Source organism: Phyllobates terribilis, unplaced genomic scaffold, assembly GCF_046119375.1.
Source record: "Phyllobates terribilis strain yellow unplaced genomic scaffold, ASM4611937v1 Scaffold_2__4_contigs__length_985480577, whole genome shotgun sequence".
NCBI classification, from domain to species: domain Eukaryota; kingdom Metazoa; phylum Chordata; class Amphibia; order Anura; family Dendrobatidae; genus Phyllobates; species Phyllobates terribilis.
In genome coordinates this window covers 356493403-356505536 of record NW_027362762.1, presented here as the reverse complement: position 1 = coordinate 356505536, position 12134 = coordinate 356493403, and the positions used below count along the sequence as shown (strand labels likewise).

General features: G+C 40.2%; 1 protein-coding gene across 38 annotated transcripts in view; it reads left to right on the top strand.

Annotated features, from left to right (window-relative positions):
* ABI3BP (ABI family member 3 binding protein) overlaps positions 1–12134 on the top strand; it is a 436219-nt gene that overhangs the window by 363518 nt on the left and 60567 nt on the right. For 37 of the 38 annotated variants that reach the window (XM_073664653.1, XM_073664641.1, XM_073664649.1 and 34 more), the window contains one exon: positions 3410–3520. The exons of the other annotated variant lie outside the window; for it this stretch is intronic. In XM_073664653.1, coding sequence (XP_073520754.1) covers positions 3410–3520 — 111 coding nt within the window. The remainder of the gene's footprint in view (positions 1–3409; positions 3521–12134) is intronic. 38 annotated transcript variants of the gene reach the window in all.

The window sequence follows — 12134 nt, the reverse complement described above, 5'->3', positions numbered from 1 at the left end:
CAATGGTAAGGAGATACAGGGGTTGTTGTTAACAACTAACTTCAGGCTACAGACCATACAGTAGCTATATTACTAGACGTAGTTAGTACCACAAATAAACATTTACATCCAGGTTCCTTAAAGGTGACATTTTCTCTGATTGGAGTAGTTCTCTTTCTTTTCTTCTAAATCTTGTCTAAATGCCACGATGACTTTTTACATTCACAGCTCGTCTCTGCAGACTTCCAACTTCTCTGGTCTTTTGCAGCACATCCCAACAAGATGCCCTTAAAAAACATTGTCATTACAATGCTCCTGAATATAAATATGTGCCCCAGAATAAATAATTGCCCCTCACTGTGCTCCCTGCACAAAATATGACCCAAGCACTGTCTCTCATATTTTACATGGCCTCCAAACTGACTTTTTCTATAAAATATTGCCTCAAACTGTCTGACCTTATGTGCTACAACCACCACTGTTATATTATCAATAACAGCCACACTGTCCGCCTTTTTAAGCTATAACTGCCCCACTCTCCACCCTGATTAGCTATAACCACCATACTGTCCCTTTCTTAAGTGTCCCACACCATGCTGCCCCTTTTTCATATTAGGCCACCTTTTCACACTGTTCCCTCACTCTATGTGCTCCTATGCTGCCCAGGCTCTGTACTGTGCCCTCTCATACTCCCCCTCTGCATGCTGTCCCTTCTTGCTGATCCTCCTCTATACTGCCCCCATAATACTATCCAATCACTATACTAGATTATACTTCCCCCATGTACTGTCCCCTCACACTTTTCTCCCCCCATAATGTCCCCTCCACTCTTTTACCCTCCATACTGTCCCCTTATACTCTCTCCAATTCTGTCTCCTCACATTCCCTCCAAACTTTCCCCTCACACATTCCCCCTCCACAGCATCTCTTCACACTTTTCCCCCATACTGTACACTCACACTTTTCTCCTCCATATTATCTCCTCATACTTTTCTGCCCCATACTGTCCCCTCACACTTTTCTGCCCCCACACTGTCCCCTCACACTTCACTCCCCCATACTGCCCCTTCACATTTCCCCCTCATACTGTTCTGTCACACTTTTCTCCTCCATATTATCTCCTCACACTTTTCTGCCCCATACTGTCCCCTCACACTTTTCTGCCCCCACACTGTCCCCTCACACTTCACTCCCCTATACTATCCCATCACATTTCCCCACTTATACTGTCCCCTTACATTTTTCTCCTATACTGTCCCTGCACACTCCTCCATACAGTCCTCTCATACTCTGCCACACATACTGTCCCCCATATGTCTGCCATACTGTCCTCTCATACTTTCCACTAGTATCTATACTGTGCCCACTCCTCATACTCCTCCTTTGCATGCTGTCCCCTCCTTGGTACAACTTCACTATACTGCCCCCACAACACTAACCAATCTTAATAATATTCCCCCTCACACCTCCTCCCATACTGTCCCCTCCACCTTTCCCCTCCATACTATCCCCTTATAACCACCCCAATACTGACTTCTCACATTCCCCCAAACTTTACCCCCACACTTTACTCTCCCCTGTGTTCCCACATACTTTTCTCCCCCCATAGTATCTCCTCACACTTTTCCTCATACTGTCCCCTCACGCTTTTCTGCCTCCATACTGTGCTCTCACGCTTCTGCCCATACTGTCTTCTTACATTTTTCTCCTCCATAATGTACCTCACACTTCCCCACATAATGTCCCTTCAAATATTCCCCTCCATACTATCCTCTCACAAGATTACTCCACCATACAGTTCCCTCACATTTTACCACCAATATAGTCCCCTCACGCTCTCCCCCATACTGTCCCCCCACACTCATACTGTCCCCTTCTTCTTCCCCAATACTGTCCCATCACACTATTCTCCCTCATACTGTCCCTTTATACTATTCACCCATACTGTTTCCTCAAACTGTTTCCCACATACTATCACTTTACAATTTTGCCCACAAACTGTGACCTTACACTCACCCACTCCATACTGTCTCCTCACACTCACTCTCCACATACTGTCCCCTTACTCTGTCCCCTCCATACCACACACTGTGACCTTCCACCACTAGTACTCTCGGCTTTTAACTGTTGAGGAGTATGGTATAATGGATTCTAGCCAAAAAGCTACTTGAACTAATTCTAGAGCTGTTGCATTAATATCGAGGAAGACAAAACAAGGCATCAATTGAATCATCTGTCAGTTTGTTTTCCAAGATTAGAGTATGTGAAAGTCATGATGAAGACAATATCTTTTTCTATGGATTTCCATCCATTTTGAATTGGCGGTTACAGCAACAAATAAATACAACACCCTGTACAAACCACAGCAGAGTAATACAGAATCCACAGACTCTGCCATTATTAAAATTACCGCAGTAAATTATGTGGTCCAACTTTCCGCAATGTAATTAAAATGTTCCCCTAGGTTGGCAATAAAAAATTGAATCCTCTGTTTATAATTGTACTTGTAGAAATGCTTTGACAGCTTCAATATAACTTGGATTATGATATCTCTTTTTCCTGTCCTTATCTTTTAAATGATTCTGGTATATTGTTTCTTAGTAATAACAATGTAATGTAACTCATCATATCCATTCCTACTCACAATCCACTGCATTTTCTAAGCAAGTTTCTAACCCTATAGCACAAAGGAATAATGATTTTAAAAATTAGAATTTATGTCTTAAGGCCCCTATAGAGTTTGTCAAACCTGCCAATTTCAGTGGGATTTGCAAACTATCTAATAAGTATGGGAGCCTCCCGACAGTCCCCTGACACATAGATTGGGTGGTTGAAATGCAACCATCCGATCCTTTGTTCAACGGGGAGATAAGCCCCTGCCACATTATTCTGGCAGCGTTTTTTTCTTAGAGAACACAGGAACATTGGGATAGCATTTCTTTGTATGAGGGATGTGGGAGTGACATCCCAGCTATTTAATGTGTATGGCCAGCTTTAGTCTAAAGATTTCTATAATATGTATACACAATTTAACCAGCAGTGGTGGAAAAATATAACTCTATACAGATCTCTCAAGTCTATTTAATTTGTAATTGACAAGTCAAAACTACCTTTCTTCACAGTAGTAGCAAATACAATACACAATTTTAGGATTTGGCACTAATATAACACTAGCATTTTTTAATTTACTCAAGACATTGAAGCTAACTAGGTACATAATGTTTTCTCACAAAATAAACTACTCTATTCAGTAATAAGCATTGACTAGATTCATAAATCCTTACAGTCAGGTCTTCTACGTTAAATTTGGACTGTATCAATTTTAGTGCTAACTTTTATTTTTTTGCAATTGTTTGGCACATAGAGTTACTTGTTTACTATAAGGAAATATATTTTTGATGTCTTAACAAGTGCCTATTTCTTTAACAAGGGGGTAATCTGATACCACGTGCTCCTTCAGCTGCCAAGCCTGAGTGCGCAGTTATATGTATAAAGTCACCAATGAAGCAGCCAACTTTACATGATCAAGAGGAAGATCTGGGTATGATGGAGAGCTCTTGTGTCACCCTGGGCTATGAATTAAAGTGGACCTTTCACCAGAACATACTTTCACATTGACAATTTGTCTGCTTACCTTTAAATCTCAGTTGAGGCTAAGTTTCACGCACTGCAAATATTGCAGAATACGTGTCCTTCCTCTTACTACACTGATCGAGAAACCAAAAACGGACATGTATCTTTTTATTTACTTTTGAACAGAACATTTCTTTGGGGACAGGTCCATTTTAATACACGCTTTTAGCTTTAGGGTTGCCACCTTTTGATAAGTTGGAAGACATATAATCCAACAATAAGAACCAGGACAGTGTATAACTGAACACATTAATATATCAAACCCAGAACTGTACAACGCAGATATCACAGCCGCTGAAACCCAAGGGATTTAAAACTACATTTACTACATCCCGAAATATCACTGCCTGGAATAAAACTGTAAAGGTGGCAACTCAGCGCTGTCTATAATATCCACATAGTAGCTTGAGCCACAGAGTGAAATTGTGGTGCGCAGTGTCGGGGTTGCTAGACTTTACATTGCAGCAGAAATATGAGTGTTTGTGTTGTCTTTTATGTTTTCCTTTTTTTTAAGGAACATAATAGGCTGCAATGATCTTGTTTCACATATAGAAGTAACGGTTAAATGATGAACTTGAATGGATGTAATTTTTTTATTTGCATTTTCCTCCATATTTTCAGCCATATTACATTTACATATTACAATCACAGCTGGACAAAGCTGGATGTAAATACTAATGCTAGTATATAACAAGTATATAATATTTTAAAAACATATATTTTATCAATATTGATAATACTAGAACATGCTGTATATTTGGATATAAAAATATACAGAAAATTAACCAAACTCAAGTTAAGGAAACGCATATATATTTCACCAACACGTCCCTATCCTATTTTTCTACGCTGTATGAATAATGTTATGTGTGAATGGTTTATACCACTTTTAATGGCTGCTTGTCACAAATATCTGTGCTTTGTATATTTCAGGGAGGTGAGTATATTGTGTAACTGTCTTCATTTTGAACAATCACTGTGAAATGTTGTACTAAAATAACTTTTCTTGCTCTCCAGCCACCTAAAAACAGGTATTCTACATCAATAAGTCTTATATTCCCAGTATTACTGCTCTGTCAGGGCATTTACTGCAGCAAGGTAACTGATGTACCCTGCAGTTTGTGGTATTGGGCTAATCACTGTAAACTTATTATAAGACTAATAAAGTTTCTACAAAGCATACATAATACCAGCATACAAAGACCAAATGGCAGTTTTTTAGTTTTTTATACATAAGGTAATTGTCAGTGTTATTCAATGGCTGAATAACACTGCCTTACAATTCTTATTAATAAAGAGGTTCTCCAACATATTTTTTACTGTTCCTTATTCCTAAAATTGGAATATAAATATTATTTTTTATTTACTTACATTGAGGGTTCGCTCACACTAGCGTATATTCTCTCATGCGAGAGAATCATGGCGATTATGCTAATGCCACTCGGCTCAAACTCTGTCAGAGTTTGAGCCGAGTTGACAGAGTTTGAGCCGAGTGTCATCTGAGTGTGATCTGAGAGAATCGCAGCTCAGGTGCGGAGAAGATGGAGAACAAGATATCTCCATCTTCTCCATTGTCTCTGTGTGCGTACATCGGACTGCAGTCAGATGACATCCGAGTGCAGTCCGATTCTTCACAAACACTCGCAGACTTGTATGGGTGCTTGTGATCCAAATATTGGAGCCATATGCAGCATGCTGCGATTGTTTTCTCATGCTGAATCGGCTCTGCACTGCCCTATAGTATAAGCCTGGTCCGAGTGCTATCCGATGTAACATCGGATAGCACTCGGCCATGTTATACGGCAATGTGAGCAAACCCTGAAGGGAATCTGTTACCAGGTTTTTACTACCCCATTTGAGATCAGCATGATGCAGGGGCAAAGACCCTGATTCAATCAATGCATCATTTACTTGGCTGTATGCTGCAGTTTTGATAATATCACTGTTTTATCTGCTGCAGATCTATTAGTTCTCTGAATGCTGAGCTCTGTATAATCCCGCCCACATCACTGATCGGCTGCTTTCTGTGTACACTGTACATACAGTACAGACCAAAAGTTTGGACACACCTTCTCATTTGAAGATTTTTCTGTATTTTCATGACTTTGAAAATTGTACATTCACACTGAAGGCATCAAAACTATGAATTAACACATGTGGAATTATATACTTAACAAAAAAGTGTGAAACAACTGAAAATATGTCTTAAATTCTAGGTTCTTCAAAGTAGACACCTTTTGCTTTGATGACTGCTTTGCACACTCTTGGCATTCTCTTAATGAGCTTCAAGAGGTAGTCACCGGAAATGGTTTTCACTTCACAGGTGTGCCCTGTCAGGTTTAATAAGTGGGATTTCTTGCCTTATAAATGGGGTTGGGACCATCAGTTGTGTTGTGCAGAAGTCTGGTGGATACACAGCTGATAGTCCTACTGAATAGACTGTTAGAATTTGTATTATGGCAAGAAAAAAGCAGCTAAGTAAAGAAAAACGAGTGGCCATCATTACTTTAAGAAATGAAGGTCAGTCAGTCCGAAAAATTGGGCAAACTTTGAAAGTGTCCCCAAGTGCAGTTGCAAAAACCATCAAGCACTACAAAGAAACTGTCTCACATGAGGACCGCCCCAGGAAAGGAAGACCAAGAGTCATCTCTGCTTCTGAGGATAAGTTTATCCGAGTCACCAGCCTCAGAAATCGCAGGTTAACAGCAGCTCAGATTAGAGACCAGGTCAATGCCACACAGAGTTCTAGCAGCAGATAAATCTCTACAACAATTGTTAAGAGGAGACTTTGTGCAGCAGGCCTTCATGGTAAAATAGCTGCTAGGAAGCCACTGCTAAGGACAGGCAACAAGCAGAAGAGACTTGTTTGGGCTAAAGAACACAAGGAATGGACATTAGACCAGTGGAAATCTGTGCTTTGGTCTGATGAGTCCAAATTTGAGATATTTGGTTCCAACCACCGTGTCTTTGTGCGACGCAGAAAAGGTGAACGGATGGACTCTACATGCCTGGTTCCCACCGTGAAGCATGGAGGAGGAGGTGTGATGGTGTGGTGGTGCTTTGCTGGTGACATTGTTGGGGATTTATTCAAAATTGAAGGCATACTGAACCAGCATGGCTACCACAGCATCTTACAGCGGCATGCTATTCCATCCGGTTTGCGTTTAGTTGGACCATCATTTATTTTTCAACAGGACAATGGCCCCAAACACACCTCCAGGCTGTGTAAGGGCTATTTGACCAAGAAGGAGAGTGATGGGGTGCTACGCCAGATGACCTGGCCTCCACAGTCACCAGACCTGAACCCAATCGAGATGGTTTGGGGTGAGCTGGAACGCAGAGTGAAGGCAAAAGGCCCAACAAGTGCTAAGCATCTCTGGGAACTCCTTCAAGATTGTTGGAACACCATTTCCAGTGACTACCTCTTGAAGCTCATCAAGAGAATGCCAAGAGTGTGCAAAGCAGTCATCAAAGCAAAAGGTGGCTACTTTGAAGAACCTAGAATATAAGACATATTTTCAGTTGTTTCACACTTTTTTGTTAAGTATATAATTCCACATGTGTTAATTCATAGTTTTGATGCCTTCAGTGTGATTGTGCAATTTTCAAAGTCATGAAAATACAGAAAAATCTTTAAATGAGAAGGTGTGTCCAAACTTTTGGTCTGTACTGTAGACAAAAAGCTGCTAATCAGTGGTGGGGGCAGGGTTATACAGAGCTCATGAATATGGAGGACTACATGGCATCAGGATTACTAGTGATAATCTCCTGCTGATAAAACTGTGATTTTATCAAAACTACAGCAAGCAGCCCGGCAAGTGACACATCTTTGTAATTAGGGTATCTGTCTCTACATTATACTGCTCTCAGATTAGGTGGCAAAAACCTGGTGATTGATTCCCCTTAAATGTGACTTTGCTAGTGTTTCAATCGCATGGTGTTTTCTGGAAGTGATGAGATCACGTACATTCATCATGTAGTTCTGCTTTTGGATGCCAATGTATGACACATTATTAATGACATCCCATTTTGGGGGCTGGCTCCACTCTCCATGCTACTAAGCATTTGTGGTATCGTCCTATGTATGTTCACTAACCAGTAAGCCTGTAGTAAGAGCAGGAACAGAAGTACATTGGGAAGGGGACAGTGTGGAGGCAGGTTTTCACACATGCTAGATAGTAGGGAAAATACTGCCTTGGGAGGCTGAATGAGGAGTTACTACTACATAAACTATTTCAGCATGATTCTAATAGAACATATACACCCACAAATTAATATTCTTAGAGTGGGTGATGTTTGTTTTTTAAATTGGAAAAACCCTTTATGTTTTGTGGTGACAAGTCCCATTCAATAAGATGACTGTTGCCACTTCTATGGCACCTCAGTAATGCCGTCTGGACATAGTGAAGTCATTTATGTATCCTTTGGGGCCAGTACATCCTGTTGCCCTGTAGTTTTATGAAGAAGAATGGACCTGGATTCAGTATTATGTTTACTTTGCTATTTTTAATGTAATAAACAAATCTATTGCATTTCCTATTATTTCAATTGATTACATGACTTCCAAAAAAACACAGACATGACTCTGTATAGGAAGAAAAATGAAATATTCAGACATTTCTGGCATAATAGAAAAGTGGCAAAGGAATTCTTTTGAAGCTGCCAAACACTTTTCTAAAAAGATGCATTGCAAAGAAATAACTAAATCTGGAAAGGTAAACTATGTAGCCCATTCTGTTTTCCAGTTCCACATTAGATGTGAAAGATTCTTAAAGTTCTCAGAGCAGTAGAAAAAACAATACTTCAAAGAAATAGCAACATTAATGTGAAGGGAAACTTATGAAAAGTACATTCTCCATCTAGGTATGTGTTCATCCAGCAATAATAATGATCTCAGGCAGCTGGGTGTTCCTTTTAGTTTGCCATTGGCAGACTCAACACAGAAATGTTCTCCATGGAAGCCAGACTAATGTTAGATCAGTACAATCATGAATACATGTACATATTTTATATATACAGTTGAAACCAGAAGTTTACATACATTATATAAAAAGACACATATGCATATTTTTCTCAGTATCTGACATGAAATCAGAATAAACCTTTCCCGTTTTATGTCAATTAGGATTACCATCATTTTTAATATTTGCCAAATGCCAGAATAATGAGAGAGACTGTTTTAAGACATTTTTATTACTTACTGCAAAGTCAAAAGTTTACATACATTTCATTAGTATTTGGTACCATTGCCCTTAAACTGAATGACTTGGGTCAAACGTTTGGGATATCCTTCCACAAGCTTCTCACAATAGTTGGTTGGAATTTGGGCCCATTCCTCCTGACAAAACTGGTGTAACTGATCCAGGTCTGTAGGTTGCCTTGCTCGCACCTGCCTTTTCAGCTTTGCCCATAAATTTTCAATAGGATTGAGATCAGGGCTTTGTGATGGCCACTCCAAAACATTGACTTTGTTATCCTTAAGCCACTTTGTTACCATTTTGGCAGTATGCTTCGGGTCATTGTCCATTTGGATGACCCATTTCCGCCCAAGCTTTAGCTTCCTGGCTGATGTCTTGAGATGTTACTTCAGTATTGCCACATAATCTTCTTTTCACATGATGCCATCTATTTTGTGAAGTGCACCAGTCCCTCCTGCAGCAAAAAAAACAACAACATGATGCTGCCACCCCCGTCTTTCACAGTTGGGATGGTATTCTTAGGCTTCCAAGCTTCTCCCTTTTTCTTCCAAGCGTAATGATGGTCATTATGCCCAAAAAGTTCAATTTTAGTTTCATCAGACCACAGGACATGTCTACAAAAATTAAGGTCTTTGTTCCTGTGTGCATTTGCAAACATTAATCTGGCTTTTTTCTTTTTCTTTTGGAGTAATAGCTTCTTCCTGGCAGAGTGGCCTTTCAGCCCATGTTGATACAGTACTCTTTTCACTGTGGATATTGACACAATCTTACCAGCTTCTGCCATCATCTTCACAAGGTCTTTTACTTTGTCCTTGGGTTGATATGCACATGTCGAACCAAAGCACGTTCATCTCTGGGACACAGAACCCGTCTCCTTCCTGAGCAGTATGATGGCTGGACATTCCCATCTTGTTTGTACTTGCATATAATTGTTTGTACAGATGAAGGAGGCACCTTCAGGTATCTTGAAATTGTATCCAAGGATGAGCCAGACTTGTGTAAGTCCACAATTCTCTAAGTCCACAATTCTCTTCCTGATATCTTGGCTGATTTCTTTAGACTTTCCCATGATGCTACACAAAGAAGCAGTGTGTTTCAGCTGTGCATAAAAATACATCCACAACTATGTCTCTAATTAACTCAGATGTTGCCAAAAAAACTATCAGAAGCTTCCAAACGCATGACATCATCATATGGGCAGTCCAGAGTTGTTTAAAGGCATAGTAATCTTAGTGTATGAAAACTTTTGACTTTGCAATAAGTAATAAAAATTCCTTAAAATATTCTCTCTCTCTCATTATTCTGGCATTTGGCAAATATTTAAAATTATGGTAATCCTAATTGACCTAAAACAGGAAAGGTTTATTCTGATTTCATGTCAGATATTGAGAAAAACATGCATATGTGTCTTTTTATAAAGTGTATGTAAACTTCTGGTTTCAACTGTATATATATATATATATATATATATATATATATATATATATATATATACTTAGCTTTATATACATGTGTGTATACAGTGCCTACAAGTAGTATTCAACCCCCTGCATATTTAGCTGGTTTGATAAGATGCAAATAAGTTAGAGCCTTCAAACTGCAAACGAGAGTAGGTTTTATGAACAGAAGCATAAATCTTACAAACCAAAAAGTTATGTTGCTCAGTTGAATTTTATTAAATTTTAAACATAAAAGTGTGGATCAATTATTATACAACCCCTATGTTTAATATTTTGTGGAATAACCCTTGTTTGCAATTACAGCTAATAATCGTCTTTTATAAGACCTGATCAGGCCGGCACAGGTCTGTGGAGTTATCTTGGCCCACTCCTCCATGCAGATCTTCTCCAAGTTATCTAGGTTCTTTGGGTGTCTCATGTGGACTTTATTCTTGAGCTCCTTCCACAAGTTTTCAATTGGGTTAAGGTCAGGAGACTGACTAGGCCACTCCAACACCTTGACTTTTTCCCTATTGAACCAGGCCTTGGTTTTCTTGGCTGTGTGCTTTGGGTCGTTGTCTTGTTGGAAGATGAAATTACGACCCATCTTAAGATCCTTGATGGAGGAGCGGAGGTTCTTGGCCAAAATCTCCAGGTAGGCCGTGCTATCCATCTTCCCATGGATGCGGACCAGATGGCCAGGCCCCTTGGCAGAGAAACAGCCCCACAGCATGATGCTGCCACCACCATGCTTGACTGTAGGGATGGTATTCTTGGGGTCGTATGCAGTGCCATCCAGTCTCCAAAAGTCACGTGTGTGGTTGGCACCAAAGATCTCGATCTTGGTCTCATCAGACCATAGAACCTTGAACCAGTCTGTCTCAGAGTCCTCCAAGTGATCATGAGCAAACTGTAGACGAGCCTTGACATGACGCTTTGAAAGTAAAGGTACCTTACGGGCTCGTCTGGAATGGAGACCATTGCGGTGGAGTACGTTACTTATGGTATTGACTGAAACCAATGTCCCCACTGCCATGAGATCTTCCCGGAGCTCCTTCCTTGTTGTCCTTGGGTTAGCCTTGACTCTTCGGACAAGCCTGGCCTCGGCACGGGAGGACACTTTCAAAGGCTGTCCTGGCCGTGGAAGGCTAACAGTAGTTCCATAAGCCTTCCACTTACGGATGATGCTCCCAACAGTGGAGACAGGTAGGCCCAACTCTTTGGAAAGGGTTTTGTACCCCTTGCCAGCCTTGTGACCCTCCACGATCTTGTCTCTGATGGCCTTGGAATGCTCCTTTGTCTTTCCCATGTTGACCATGTCTGAGTGCTGTTCACAAGTTTGGGGAGGGTCTTAAATAGTCAGAAAACGCTGGCAAAAGAGATCTTTAATCCACACATGTGAAGCTCATTATTCTTGGTGCCTGAACTACTTCTTAATACTTTAGGGGGACCAAACAGAATTCTTGTGGTTTGAGGGGTTGAATAATAAATGACACTCTGAATTAACTTTTTACGTTTAAAAAAAAAAAAAAAAATTTGCTGCAGTGCATTTCCCACTTCCAAGCTGATCTACAGTACAAATGTCACAATGCCAAGTTAATTCCGCATGTGTCAACCAGCTAAATCTGCAGGGGGTTGAATACTACTTGTGGGCACTGTATATGTAATATATTTATAGCGTTTACCAATCTCGCAGTCTGATGCATAATCATAACTTGTGTTTTTGCATTTTGATTACTGGTCATAGACTAATCTAGTAATGATCTAAGAGTTATCTACTATGTAAACGTCAAGAGGTTGTCCCCTAAAACAACGTGTTCTATTTCTTATTTCACTTGGCATTAGCAGTGGCCCTATAAAACAGCTAGGCAGCAGAGGATATGGA